Source organism: Cervus canadensis, chromosome 33, assembly GCF_019320065.1.
Source record: "Cervus canadensis isolate Bull #8, Minnesota chromosome 33, ASM1932006v1, whole genome shotgun sequence".
In the NCBI taxonomy this organism is placed as follows: domain Eukaryota; kingdom Metazoa; phylum Chordata; class Mammalia; order Artiodactyla; family Cervidae; genus Cervus; species Cervus canadensis.
This window is the reverse complement of record NC_057418.1, coordinates 29,822,496-29,835,246: the sequence shown is the minus strand read 5'-3', so window position 1 is coordinate 29,835,246 and position 12,751 is coordinate 29,822,496. Positions and strand designations below refer to the sequence as shown.

Sequence of the window (12,751 nt, the reverse complement as noted above, 5' to 3'; positions counted from 1 at the left end):
TACCTGGTGCACATTTATTGAAATCTGGTCATTTTGTACATCTCTCAAAGCACAGACAACCGACCTGAGACTCAGTAAGGTGTATGCATCGATGACTGATCTGTTTAACTTAAATACACATGGAAGGGTCCGGAAGAACGTCTCGGTGGTGGGCTGGCTACAGACGGGCAGGTTCACTGTGAGGGGCCCCGCAGCACCTGAGCAGCAGTCAGCGCAGGATGAGGGTCATGTCTGTCCACAGGTTGGGGCTGGAAAGAACTTTCTGCCACTGGAGCTTTGCCTGTGAGCTTGTGTGTGTGCCGCTGGGCAGGTCCTCCTCTGTGTGAGGGAAGGGACAGGTTGGTTAGTGATGGCTGAGGGATGCCCACTGGCCCTTCTCAGCAAAGTGGAAAGTACCTTTTCTCTGCAACTTCAGACCATATGAAAACATGCCCTGCCAGCGAGTAAGGGAGAGGACCCACCCCCTAACAGCAGGTGTGGACATGCTCAGGTGTGTTCCCCAGGGGCCGACAGGCCTCCAAAAGCCTGAGGCGTCTTCCCTGCGGTTTGGAGGTGAGGAGAAGACAGCTTTGGGTTGTTTCTTCCAGAAGGGGGTCAAAGGTCTTAATACATCATTGTGGCCGCAGACGGGCAGGGAGCCAGACCAACCAGGGCCAGGCTAGCTCGGAGAGAGGAGCTGCCCTCTGTGAGAAGAGGGTGCCGTGGACAGGGTTCCTTTTAAAAACTAATTTAACCGTGAGTCTGGTTTCTCCCCAGTGGTCTCAGAGGCCCTGGGAGTGTGTCTGGATATCCTGGTCGTCACAGCATTTTGGGAGCCTTGCTGCCCCAGGAAAAGCCAGGAGCACTCGCTCCGTTAATGAAATCATTTCTGAATTGCCGTTTGTTTGGGTTAAGAAGATATTCTCCTTTAAGAAAATAATCCTTTCATGATTGACGCCAGAAACAAAAGCAAAGGCTGTACCCAGCCCATTTTGAGACCTGTAATTTTTTGTTTCTTTAGCAGATCTAAATCCGATTTAAATCGTTGAAATACTTTGCTGTATTACTGCTCAGTTGTAAAAACTAGACTAACTGCCATGTATGGTGGGTAAGGAAAAGGCAACCCACTCCAGTATTCTTTCCTGGAGAAGCCCATGGACAGAGGAGCCCGGCAGGCTACAGTCCATGGGGTTGCAAGAGTCGGACACAACTTAGTGACTAAACCACCAGGCAGTTTCAAAGCCAATTAAGTTACCTGCCACCATGGAAACAATTTTTCTTTTTAATGGTATGAATGTCAGAATGGTCACTAAAGATCAGACAGACTTACTCAAACCAAGCCTGGCACCTCCCAGGAAGCGGTCGTTCACCCCGAAGGTGGCCTGGTCCCAAACGGTCAGTTCTAGGCTGGACTGCCTCAGCTGCGAAGGGGTGACGCCTTTGAAAACGAAGGAATGCTTCCACTGGGGACAGGCTTGCTTCTTCAGGACGGGGGACTTGAGTCTCAACCTCTGCTGGTCTGGCAGAGTGAGACAGCTGCATAGGCAAAAAGATTCAAAACCACGTAAGCTCGGCCCGCCACGCGCCCCCGCTCCCTGCTGGTACTTGCTCCTTGGTGAGACCAAGTGCTCAGAAAGTGCTCATAAACCCACCGCAGAACAAAAACTGTAAGCAAGGAGCGAGCATGGGAATTGTGAGACCTGGCTCTGTGATCTCTCACTAGGATGTTCCAACTTTCAGAGTCGAATTCTGCTCCGAGGATTAAGGGTACTTTGGGATTCTGGGCCACGTGGCCCTAGTCTTAATCTGCCTCCTCGGTGTGACCACCACCAGGCCACAAGGAGGTTACCCAGGGAGCAGCACTCGGCACACACGTTATCTCCTTTAACCCTGTTCTCAGACAAAAGAAATCCAGGAGGGCTAAGTCAGTCGCTTGCTCAAGGCCGTACAGATAAGTGGCAGGCTTAGGACACGAACCCACTTCTATCTAGACAAGGGAAGCCGTCATTTTTCCATTATGTCACTGACTGGGGATTTAGCAGTTCTGTATAATTATTAACGGTGTTTGCTTTACTTTTGGAGACACCATTAAACGCGTAGTGAATGAGACAGGCAGTCATCCGTCTTACTGTTAATCCAAGAGGAGATGTCAGTGTCAAGCGAAAGAAATATTTACTAACCGTGCTGCTTTCTGCATGTTCCCCTCAGTCACTGGAGCTGTCACCGGTGTCATGGGAAAGACTGATAGGATTTGGGTTTAGTTTAAAACGTATTCCAAATCTAGCTTCAGCACGCCTGAGTACCATGAATTCTTGGAAACTAGTCTTCAACACACATTATGTTGGGTTTTCATAGGAAAGCTAAAATAAGAAGTTTAAAGTGGCTCACACTTTTGGTGTGCCCTTACAGGGACAATGATGCCATATGTGTCATGAAAGCGAAAGTGTTAGCTGCTCAGTCGTGTCTGACTCTTTGCAACCCCGCGGACTGTAGCCCGCCAGGCTCCTCTGTCCACGGGATTCTTCAGGCAAGAATACTGGAGTGGGTAGCTGTTCCCTTCTCCAGGGAATCTTCTCGACCCAGGGATTGCACCCGGGTCTCCTGCATCACCGTCAGATCCTTTAGCATCTGAGCCACCAGGGAAGCCCTGCCTGTATGTGTGATGGTCATCAATAAATAATGATTGATTACAACAGAATACCTACCCCTTAACAAATGAGTTTAAGGTGCCATCTGACCGCACAGGTAGATTCTTGGCTCCCAGAACCACCAAACAGAGCTGACCGTTCTGTGATGGCTCGTCTTCTGTCCCTAGAAGGAAAGCTGGCATTTACCATCAACCCGACTTCTACAGCATGCAAGGCCATCCCCTGAAACTGGTAGCTTAACCAGAGGATGTGTTACAACCCTCAGGTCCCCAGAACGAGAGCAGAGGACCGTGTCCACCACGCGTGGTGGCCCTGCTCACATGCTTCCCACCACATCGTCAGGGGAGGATTTAAAACCAAGAGGCATGAAGAGCCAAGGAGAGGCGGTGGCAGGAGCTTTAGCCAATTGTAGCCAGTGGGCTGGGAAAGAGACCTCTGTCCAGGGGCTATGATGACCACAGGGTGTGAGCTACTGGTCTGCTGGGGGTCCTGCAAGCATGGGCAGCAGAATTCCCTCTTCTATCAAACAGGAGATCACTAACAGGGAAGCCTGGTGTGCTGCAGTCCACGGGGTTGCACGACTTAGCAGCTGAGAACAACATTGCTAATAACGGGGAATTGCTTCCTCTCCGGTCTTCACTCTCCACCCTCCCCGCTTTCCTGTGCCCCCGTTATCTGAGTCAGTTACACCTCGTGAAGCTGAGGACCTTGAACCCTCCTCCCTTCTGAGCAGCTGCTGCCCACGTGGCGCGGGAGCAGGGAGCCGGTCACTGGGAGCCTGGCAGGCACTTCAGCCTGGAGTTGGAGGCGAACTGGACCATAATGCAGGTGTCGGTCCACACAGAGGGCCATGGCCGGACTGTTTCTCTGGTGAGAGAGGGTGCAAGCTGGCCGCCTGGGAGGAAGCCCCCAGGCAGGCGTCCTAAGAGCCCGTCGAGTTGGGCATCACAAGCCTGGTTTTGGTCACTGATTTCCCTCCTAAGTTGAGGGGTCCAGAGAAGCAGGCTGGGTTTCGCGGGTTTGGTGGGTGTTCTGGAATGCGAGCTCAGCGGGCAGCAGAAAGGAAAGGCTGCGGCCTCTCAGGCCATCTGCTGCCCCAGGCTCGGGTACAGTGACAGGGAAGGACAGATGTTTGCAGGCAGGAGGCCACCCACCTTCTGGAGCCTCCTGGAGCTCTCTGGGCCCTGCAGGGAGGACCAGCTTGGCCCGGACTGCAAGTTCTCCGTTATTGGTGGGAAGGCTGTCTTCGGATTTCTCTGCCTGTGGGATATGAGGCAGAGCTCAGAGGCAGGTCTCCCCAGCCCCCAGAACCTCCTGGACTCCTCTCATTGTCTCAGTGCTGTCCATAAGTGTCCCCTTCCAACCTCCCCCTGCCCACCCCATCCTGGCAAAGCTTCTGCAGGTCTGAGAGAGCCCAGGAACGGGGGCAGGAGGTGCGCCAGCCTCCCACCTAGCGAGTGAGTGAGTGGAGAGGTTTGGGGAGGGGAACAGAAGCGTAGAGATTCATTCCTACCCCCCAGCAGGGAGCAGCCTCCACCCTCAGCTTCCAGAAATCTGCAACAACCCCATGGTTCTCTCCTGGCAGGGCCAAAAGGGTGGGCCTGTGAGCAGACCCCCGCCCCGATCCAGCATGAAGAGTCACTTGTCTGTCAGCCGGGATTAGGAGGGACGCCTCTCAGTCTGGAGATCTCGGCTCCTCGCCTGCTTATCAAAGAGATGACCAGCCTTGGCGGCGACCTGCCTTAACCTGAATAAGATCCTGGGGGAAGACGACAGGATGGGGCCCCTCGACAGGGAGCTGGTGGGGGGAAGCGGCACGTAGACCGCATCTGGCAGGGAAAATCAGGATAGCCTTCACGGAGGAGCGGGGATTTAAGCGCCGTCTTGGGCTGACCTTAGAGATTCCAAGAGGAGGTCTGAGGATAAAATGAGGTTCTGAGAAGAGCAAGCACAGGACACTGGAGAGGACTGGGGGGGCGTTGTGCAGACCCCACAGGAAAACAGATGGGAGGGAAGGGGGGACCCTGCCAGGCCCGGGCTTAACACTGTAGAGGCCAGAAACCAGAGCTGCTTCTAAGAAGAGGTGCAACGTTAAGTCAGTCAGTCCTGTCCGACTCTCTGTGACCCCATGGACTGTAGCCCTCCATGCTCCTCTGTCCCTGGAATTCTCTAGGCAAGAACACGGAGTGGGCTGTCATTCCCTTCTCTGGGGGAATCTTCCTGACCCAGCGATCAAACCTGGGTCTCCCACACTGCAGGCAGATTTTGTTTACCATCTGAGCCACCAGGAAGTCCACTTCTAAGCAGAAGCATCCTGAAAAACAGCCCCCCAGGGCTCTGGAGGGGAAAACAGGGACCAGGGCGCCTGGGCCCGGCCCAGCCCTTGTAAAGGCCCTGCCAGACTCTCACGTGGCCTCATACCCTGCTGCCACCTCTTAGGAGGTGACAGAGCCAACGTCCCCCCTTTCTCATCCGTGCTCTCTCCCTGTCCTGGGTCTTGGCATAGAAACATGGGCAAAGCAGCCGCCCCAAGAAACACAGCCCTTTCTCCCCGGCCTCTCCCCTGCATGGCCACCAGCCTGGCCCGCCCTCCCGGCCGAGCTGAGCTAGGACCCCGGCCGGTCTTTCTGAGGACACGAGGTCAGCCATTATCACCTCTTAGCATTTGCTTGGGGGTGGAGGCACGGCGCACAACAGCCCCGCAGGTCTGGGAGGGGATGGAGTCCCACCTGCCCGGCAGCCTGCCTGCCTCCAGGTGTGGACTTTAGCTCGAGAAGGTCAAGCCTCCTGAGCTGACAGCAGGTGACCCCGAAATCTGGGAAGCGTATGGACCCACCAGGCTGTCACCCAGGCCTGAACCCCCGGCCTCATCTGTGCTGGTGTCTGGACCACACTGAGGGTGGGGCTATTTGGGACCCTGAACACAGCTGAGCAGGTGAGACCCCAGCCCACCCCCCAACCAGGGAGCCGGGCCGAAGCTCCCACTGCAGGGTCACAGGCAGGCAGGGGCCCCGGCTCCCAGGGATCTTCTGGGATCCTCTTCTGGGATCCCTCTGACAAGTCAGTGTGGTTCTCGGGCTGGGGGTGGGGGCTGTGGTTAGTCGCTCAGTCGTGTCTGACTCTTTGCGACCCCATGGACTGTAGCCCGCCAGGCTCCTGCGTCCATGGGATTCTCCAGGCAAGAACTGCAGTGGGTTGCCATGCCCTTCTCCAGGGGATCTTCCCCACCCAGGGATCGAACCCGCGTCTCCTGCATTGCGGGCAGATTCTTTACCATCTGAGCCGCCAGGGAGACCTTCAAGCTCACCTTGGCTCGGAGCGGATACCAGCGGAAGGACTGCGATGCTCTGTCTTCGAAGTCCCACGTGGCCAGAGGGACGATCACTTCTCCAAGAAACACCCTCCGGGTGAGCACGCCCAGGTGCCACACGGACACCTGCAGCTGCCGGCTGGCCAGCTGGGCCGGCTCCACCTGGTACTGCGGAGGCGGGCAGAGACGGTGAGCCTGGCCTCACAGCTCCCAGACGACTTTTAGTCTGTTTCCCACACTGCCCCTCGTTCCATACTCTATCTTTAAAGTCTTAATTAATCTGGTTATTTTCTTCATGGCTATGAGCCCCGCGAGTGCAGTCCAGACCAACAGTCCACCACGCAGCATCTGTGCCCTTTCAGAGACAGGTGCTTCGGGGAGCAAAGCTTTCGGTCCCCTGGGTCTGCCAGCCTCGGGGCACCTCTGCACACTGGGCGGCCCTCCTTGACCCCTTGCTGCTCTCAGGGGCCTCCCTGACTGGTGGCCCTTTCCTGACAAAACAGGACGACTCCCTTTGGCTGACTGAGGCCACAGTGCAAAGTAAGACCTACTTCCATTGCCGGCAAGGCCCTGAGGCTGGGCCGGCAGACCCTGGCTTGCTAGTCTCCACGGGGCACCAGCGTCACCGACCTCAGAGAACGAGGGTTAAGGTCACAGCCACTGCCACTCAGATCTAGTGTCACGGTTCACCCTTCCCCAGCCCCCCAATGCGTGGTCTTCCAGGGGAGCACCCACACCCCGTGGAGCACAGGAAGTCTCCCCAAGGAGTGCTCTGCTTAGAAAACTGAGGGTCGATTTTCAGATCCTCAACTTTCACATGCATGTTCCTCAAAATCGGTGAAACCCGGTATCTTACTCCTGTGACCTCCGGGGAGCTGAACTAAGGGGTCTGAGATCCTGGTTTCCAACACACTTCATGATTGCTCGGCTTCTTCATCGGCCCATCTTTCCATCTTACGTATGATTTCTATGAAAGTCTAAAGATGGGTCCATGTTGGGATGTTCTACATTTAGAATAAAGGTCGGTTCTTCTCAATGTAACCGGGAAGTCTTATAGGATAACCAAGATACTCACAATATACTAGATAAAACACCGTACATGAGTTGAGACTCTGGGTGCCCCTTAACGAAGGTAGTGAAAACTTCATCAAAGTACATAATACTTACCTAAACTATAGTCAATCCTCACCTTTGTCTCATTTCATAAAATATGAGATATTTGTCTGCCTCTCTTCAGTACAAAAGACCTTAAACGTGTGACAAGTAATTTTATGTGTAAGCTCACAATGTGTGATGCAGCACAGAGTTTTTCAAAATTCTGGTACGTGAGCAAAGCCACGTGAAGACCAGGGTCAGTGATTTGCTTCTGGAGGAGTGTCCCAGACCAGTAGCACCTCGGGCCCCATCCACACTTACTGAATCACAAATGAAAAGAAAGCTGCTAAGTCATGTGTCCGACTCTTGCGACCCCATGGACTGTAGCCCACCAGACTCCTCTGTTCATGGGATTCTCCAGGCAAGAATACTGGAGTGGGTTGCCATTTCCTTCTCTAATCTGCTTTTAAAAGCAATTCCTTGGGGAGTCCTTATGAATGTAAATTTGGTGAAGGACTGCCTGTCCATCCTGGGTCATGGGTGTACTTTTAAAGACTCTCTAGGCTTCAACTTCCCCATTGCTAAGTGAGGATGCCAACACACGGCTCAGAGGGTACATAAAGCACTTGGTCACAGCAGGGGCACAGAAAACAAGAACTATTTTCATGTCCCGAGTAGAACTCTTGTGCCAGCTGCCCAGATGGCCCCTGGCTGGGAGTTCACAAATGCCCCTACTCGCCAAGGAAGGCAAACAAAGTCCTCTCTCTTCTCAGGCCTGATGCATGGAATCCCTGGGCTGACGAGCCTTCAGTGGGTACATCTCTGTGCATCTGGACTGTCCTTCCAGCTCAAGGCCTCCCACGCCTGTGTGCTCTCTACACTCACTAGACATCACCTGCAAATTCTCCTCCCTGTATCCCAGTGGGAGGCGGTCCCTCCCTGGTCTCTGCCCTAAGCCACCGGTCACAGTTCTTAGCGCCAAAGAAAATGGAAACCTGAACAATTCTTCCAGAATTTTTTTTTTAGTTGTTGCTCCAGCTTCTTGCAAACCCATGGACTGCAGCACGCCAGGCTTCCCTGGCCTTCACTATTTCCTGGAGTTTGGTCAAACTGAGGTCCATTGACTCAGTGATGCCATCCAACCATCTCATCCTCTATTGTCCCTCTTCTCCTCCTGCCCTTAATCTTTCCCAGCATCAGGGTTTTTTCCAATGAATCAGCTCTTCACATCAAGTGGCCAAAGTATTGGAGCTTCATAAAAGAAGGAGAGACCTGGGCCTGCCAGATACTATGACAAAGAAGTACTTTCACAAAGATATTAACTCAGCAGTTTCATTTACAGGGCCCCTGGTTTGAGGATACCTCTCTGACAGTCATAGAAATTCAACAGAACAGACCAATTTTAGAAACTGAAGTCACTTAGTCGGGTCCGACTCTTGGCGGCCCCAAGGACTGTGGACTACCAGACTCCTCCGTCCATGGGACTTTCCAGGCAAGAGTACTGGAGTGGGTTGCCATTTCCTTCTCCTTTAGAAACTGCGAGGCAGCCCATTTCTTTTTCACCATTGTCTTGCAAATCATTAATCCAAAGCCATGCACCGTCCATCAGACTCAGCACTTTTTCTGTACAAAGGCTGAAATTTATTTTCTACCACTTGCCACTGATTGACAGAGCCTTGCCAGAATATTTCAGTGTCTGCACTTACATTTAACTGACTCAAGAGTTTGGAGGAACCACTGGCTGGACTCTGGCCCCAGAGGCCCAGCCCGGGATGGGGACACTCAGCCCAGCAGCATTTGCCCAGCAAGTACCTTCAAGGTCTCCTGAAAGGTCGGCTCCACTGTGTTCTTCTGGATGCTGGTCTTACGTTTTCCCTGGGATGATCTGTCAGGCAGCAGATAGGTCTTGACGTACCTGGTGGCCAAACGCAGACAGCCAGTGGTGAGAGCCCAGCGTGCGGGGCGGGCAAAGGGTTCAGGAGGAGAACTGCATGTTAGTGGTTTCTTGAACACCGCTTCCCGCTGCATCTGGGGTTGAGAGAAAGGGCTTAGCGGCCGCCCCAGTGACAGTGCTGGGAGCACAGCCCCGGCTTACACAGTCTCTGGCTGTGTATGTTTCTGGGGGTGTGAAGCCCCCTGCTTCTCTCATGCCCCCGTCCTCGGATCTGGATCACCCATCACGTACCATCACTCATCACTGGTGATGCCCTGGGAAGCGGGGGCTTCCTGGGGGCTCGGTGGGCGGTGGGTTTCTCATCCACCCAGATCCTGAGGCCTATGCCAGCTTGTCCTCACTGCGCCTGCCTCTTCTCCCCAACCCGCAAAAAAAAACCATGGAAATGGAAAGCACATGCCGCACGCCGTGCTCGTCCCACGGGGCCTCGGGCGCTGCGTCCTGACGGCTGAGGACCGGCCTCCCTGAGCCCCTCTCCCTGGGTCTGGAGGCCACCCACCCCCTGGAGCCCCGTCCCAGGCTGACCCCTCCACTCAGGTCCTGAGGCCGTCCTTCCGGGCTCTTCTGGCAGTGGCGCTGATGGTGGGGACACCACGTGCCCAGGTCCTGTCCCCGCGGGTTAGAAACCAGCCCTGCTCTCCAAAGACCACAGGGAGCAGGAACCCTCCCCCGATCGGGGTCCCCACTGGAACCCCAGCCTCAGGCCTCTGCCTCGCATTCAGTCATGCTTCTTACAGAGCAGGACTCAAGGCTCATCACCAACACCTCACTGTTGGTTGACTCAGATCGTTGATCATTACAAGACCTCGAACATGGAAAACCAGAGATATCAAATACATCTGTACAGCATAAAGCATTATAATAAAAGACACGCCCATGTTATCCAGCTAAGTCCTCTATTTCCTTTCTTATCATCTGTCTGGATGTTCTGTTACTGAGATTGGAGTATTGATATGTCCAACTATTACTGTAGAACTATTGGTTAGCCAAAGAAGTTAGTTTAAGTTTTTCTATAAGATCTTACCCAATACGAATATTCATTGGAAGGACTGATGCTGAAGCTGAAACTCCAATACTCTGGCCACCTGATGCGAAGAACTGACTCATTAGAAAAGACCCTGATGCTGGGAAAGGTTGGAGGCAGGAGGAGAAGGGGATGACAGAAGATGAAATGGTTGGATGACATCACCGACTCAATAGACATGAGTTTGAGTAAACTCTGGGAGTTGGTGATGGATAGGGAGGCCTGGTGTGCTGCAGTCCAAGGGGTTGCAAAGAGTTGGACACAACTGAGCAACTGAACTGAACTACTCAATATGAACTCAATATTTCTCTCTTCAATTCTGTCAGTTTTTGCTTCTTATATCTTGATGGTCTGTTATTGATGTACAGATATTTAGGATCATTTTATTATCTTGTTGTACTGACCCTTTTACGAATATATAACGTCCTTTATCTCTTGTAATCTTTTTCTTTTTTATTCTCTTGTAATCTTTTTAGACTTAACGCCTGTTTGTCTGATGATGGTACAGCCACCCCTGCTCGCTCCTGGTTACCGTCTGTATGCAAGATCTTCTTCCATTTGTGTCTTTGGATCTCAAGTGAGAGAGTCTCTTGTAGATGGTATACAGTTACATTCTCTGTTTTTATCCATTCTGCCAGTTTCTGTCTTTTGACTGGACAGTCTAATTCATTTTTATTTAAATTAACTACTAATTGCATTTGCCTGTGTGTTCAGGCGTGTCTGACTCTTTGTGGCCCCTTTGGTCTGTAGCCCACCCGGCTCCTCTGTCCATGGGATTTTCCAGGCAAGAATACTGGAGTGGGTTGCCATTTCCTCCTCCGGGGGATCTTCCCAACCCAGAGAGCAAACCCTGTGTCGACTGATAAGAAATATTAATACATCTGTCATTTGCTGTTTCTTTTGCCTTATAGCTTGTGTGCCCTCCGTATTCTTCTGTGTTTAGCTGATATTCTGTGGTGAAACATTTACATTCCTTTCTTGCTTGTTTTGTTTTGGCTTTCTATAGCTATTTTCTTTGTAGTTACTAACGGGATTGCATTTAACATCCTAACGTTATAGCACTAATTGAATTAATACCATGTTAACCTTAACAACATAAGAACTCTGCTCCTTTTCAGCTCTATCCTCACCTCTTTCCTTTGCTGATGTTACAAAATTATATCTGCATGTGTGTGCTAAAGTCTCCTCAGTCCTGACTCTTCGCGACACTACAGACTGTACCCCACCAGGGTCCTCTGTCCGTGGGATTTTCCAGACAATAATCCCGGAGTGGGTTGCCATTTCCTCCTCCAGGGGGTCTTCCTGACCCAGGGATCAAACCCGGGTCTCTTACGTCTCCTGCACTGGCAGGCAGGTTCTTTATCACTAGTGCTGCCTGGGAAGCCCACGGGTCCAAAAACAGAAAGTAATAATTCTTTTAAATGCATTAGTCTCTTAAATTATGTCAAAGACCAAGTGTGGAGTGACAAGCCAAAATGACACCCATAATCTTTCAAAAGGTAGTAGTGTCCTAAGTCATATGAAAAACCAAAAGTAGAATTATCTCCCACTGTTTACAATTATACTACCTTTTGTAATTGCCAGTCTCTTTGCCATTATTGAGGTCTTGATTTTTTCATATGTCTTGAGTTACTGTCTAGCGTCCTTCCATTTCACTTCTAGGGTCATCTTGAGCATTTCTGGCAGGGCAGGGGGTAACTTACTCCCTTTTCTTTAGCTGAGAATGTTGCAATTTCTCCCTCACTTTTGAAGAACAGTTTTGCTGTGTGTTTTGTTTCCTTTTAGCACTTTCTGTCTCTGTCTCTTTAGCACCTACTGCCTTCTGTCCTCGAAAATGTCTGATAAGAAATCTGCTGATATTCTAACCGGGGAGTCCCTAGTACTGACAATTCACTTCTTTCTTGCTGCTTTCAAGAGTCTGTCTTTCAAATGTTTGTTTATAATGTGTCTCTGTGGGTCTCTGAGTTCATCATCCTTGGAGTTCAAACAGCTTCTTTGATGTTTATACTTATGTCTTTCACCAAAACGGGGAAGTTTTCAGCCATTATTTCTTCAAGTTTTCTCTCTGCCCCATGCTTTCTCTCTTATCCTTCTGGTATGTATGTTGCCTATGTTGGTTCACTTCATGGTGTCCCAGAGGTCCTTTAGGTTCTGTTTGCTTCTCTTAATCTTTCTTCTTTCTGTTCCTCAGATTCAGGAATTCCATTATCCTATCTTCAAGTTCACCTATTCTTTCTTTCACCTGCTCATACCTACCTTTGAATTCCTCTAGTGAATTTTCACTTCAATTATTGTAGCTTTCACAGCTCCAGAATTGTTTTCTTTTTAGGATTTCTATCTCTTTATTGGTATTTCTATTTTGTTTTTACATCATGTTTTAAAAATTTTCTCCACATCTTTCTTTAGTTCTTTGAGCATCCTTAAAACTGTTGTTTTAAAGTCTTTGTTGAGTAAACCCACTATCAGATCTCTTTCAGAGAAAGCTTCTGTTGCTTTATTCTTCCCCTTTGAATGAGCTATCCTTTCCTCTTTCAGGGGGTAGTTTTAGGACAATGATTATTCCAATTTTCCTCGAGCAGAAGGTACAGATAGAGGAATAATAGAAGTTAAGACTAGAAAGACAGGAGGGATTTGTGATGGAGAGTCAGAGTGCTTTAGCAATGCACTGAGGAGCTACTGAAGGTTTCAGAGCAGAGGAGAGTTTGATTGGACCAACAAAGTATTCCTTTCCCCCTAACTGG

General features: G+C 51.1%; 1 protein-coding gene across 5 annotated transcripts in view; it reads right to left on the bottom strand.

Annotated features, from left to right (window-relative positions):
- Positions 1–12,751, bottom strand: part of SYTL3 (synaptotagmin like 3) — a 91,336-nt gene continuing 78,585 nt past the window's right edge. For all 5 annotated transcript variants that reach the window (XM_043456938.1, XM_043456937.1, XM_043456935.1 and 2 more), the window contains 6 exons: positions 8,845–8,947; positions 5,935–6,105; positions 3,782–3,887; positions 2,685–2,790; positions 1,310–1,515; positions 1–318 (listed from right to left, as the gene is read on the bottom strand). In XM_043456938.1, the coding sequence (XP_043312873.1) occupies positions 209–318; positions 1,310–1,515; positions 2,685–2,790; positions 3,782–3,887; positions 5,935–6,105; positions 8,845–8,947 (802 nt within the window). In that variant the 3' untranslated portion in view covers positions 1–208. The remainder of the gene's footprint in view (positions 319–1,309; positions 1,516–2,684; positions 2,791–3,781; positions 3,888–5,934; positions 6,106–8,844; positions 8,948–12,751) is intronic.